The sequence below is a fragment of the Phytophthora infestans genome, genomic scaffold (assembly GCF_000142945.1).
Source record: "Phytophthora infestans T30-4 supercont1.60 genomic scaffold, whole genome shotgun sequence".
NCBI classification, from domain to species: Eukaryota; Oomycota; class Peronosporomycetes; order Peronosporales; family Peronosporaceae; genus Phytophthora; species Phytophthora infestans.
The window spans coordinates 679442-681164 of record NW_003303699.1 but is presented as its reverse complement, the minus strand read 5'-3'; the positions used below and the strand labels follow the sequence as shown (position 1 = coordinate 681164).

Here is a 1723-nt window from a genome sequence, read left to right as displayed (position 1 = left end):
AAAAGCTTTCAACGTTTCATTTGGAGAAGTCGCAGCAGCGAGCGATTTCAAGTCACAGTTCAGTCCAGGCCGGCAACAAAGAGCTGTACACGGTGCAAATGGTAAATGGTACGTATTCTTGCTTGGATGATCAGTTGTTTGTAGAAACAATGCAGTCGCGGGCGAAAGGACTTTGATTTATTTGCCACACCCGGCCGTTGCGCGAGGATTCTTTGCGTGGGACTTTGGATTTCGTGGGCTTTCTATTCGACATTTTGCGCCAATGGATGTGGAAGTGGAGCGTGACAATCTTAAGCGTTACGATATGACAGACTTCTCGGCGAAAAACAAGACTCCCGAGCCACAAGAGCCAAAAGATCTCGCCGACGTTGTAGCGGTGCTGGAAGTGCTGCCCCTGTTGGTGAATGAGATGTACACACAGGTTGTAGCAGTTTTGGTCGACGCGGCCAGACGTTTTCTGCTGACTCTGCGTAAAACGAAAACTATGCAGGGGACAGAAGCAGTCCCGGAGTTAGTGGCTTGGATTGATGACCGTTTTGAAACCTTTCGATCACACTTGGCTCAAGGAAATATGGCAGCCGCAGAGAGTATACGAACCCACTTCCAGTTCAATCACGAGTCCTACGCACGAGTGGTTCAACGTGTCACCAGGCTTAAGGTGGAAGCAGCTCTAAAGTTGTCAGCCCCCACAAAACCATCGTCTCGCATGAAGAAGGCCAAAGCGCGCACAACAAACAGCGGTGCCCGACAAGGGCGCGGAGTTCCCGTTCCCCCAGAGGTGGTGGCAGCGCTTCCGATTCGAAAAGGCAAGAAGCTGTGCATGAAGTTTTTGTCTATCGAAGGATTCCCTGGTGAAGGAGACACTTGTGTGTTCGACTACCGAGGACACTTCGTACCTGCTAAATTACCAGTTACTGTGAGAAACTTCATTAGTAAGAACTACGGGGGGCTTCGGGACACGAGTGCACCAGCGGCAGGCAGCCAAGCGGAAGTGTGAAGGGGCCATGAGGTGGGCCGGACGGCAACCATCCTCAGGCCGACTGAGCAGCCTCCACCAATAGTCAAGTCCGGCTCGGGCGATACATGGACAGGGAGCCGCAGATTAGCGCAGGACAAACAGCCAAATACCCATGTGGTAAGGCCAAAGGAAAGCACAGACACGGATGGTTTAATGCCACATAGCAATTGCATCCATGTCGAGGGGCCCAACGTGACGCAAGTTCCCGAAGTGGGCTCTGTTTTGTCGCTGCATCAGGGGTGCAGGCAGGTGAGTCGGCCCTACGTGACTCAGGTTCACGCTTTGGGCGTTGTTTTGCCGCTGCATAAGAATTGCAGGTCGGTCGGTTGGTCCAACGAGGATTTTATCCCCGAAGGGCGAGATGTTGTACCGTTGCAAAATAAATGCAAGTCGGTTCAGGGATCTAATGAATCTCGTTGCCATGGCGTCGGCAGAAAGGAACGTGGACATGAGATGCGGACTGTCTGTCAGGGGGACTTCAAACATTCCTGACGGGTCAACAGCGCCGCTACACGCTGACGCTCCTAGCAAGTGAGAGAATTTTAGGCCTTCAGCGCCATCGCGCGCGAGATGGTCTCGCCTCGATCATGAAGCACTATGGAGTGATTCCACCAACGGATTCGCCGGCTTGGGTTTCAAAGAACGGAGCGAGGTTATACCAGATTGACCGGGCCAAGCAGTATGCGTACAGCGCGCTACTTCGGA

At 52.9% G+C, this 1723-nt stretch overlaps 1 protein-coding gene across 1 annotated transcript; it reads left to right on the top strand.

Annotated features, from left to right (window-relative positions):
• Positions 1-262: 262 nt before the first annotated feature.
• PITG_17626 (uncharacterized protein) lies at positions 263-997 on the top strand (the record flags this gene model as incomplete). Its single annotated transcript, XM_002896448.1, has 2 exons — positions 263-400; positions 491-997. 2 exons carry the CDS (start codon positions 263-265, stop codon positions 995-997), a joined length of 645 nt encoding a protein of 214 aa, XP_002896494.1.
• Positions 998-1723: the final 726 nt, after the last annotated feature.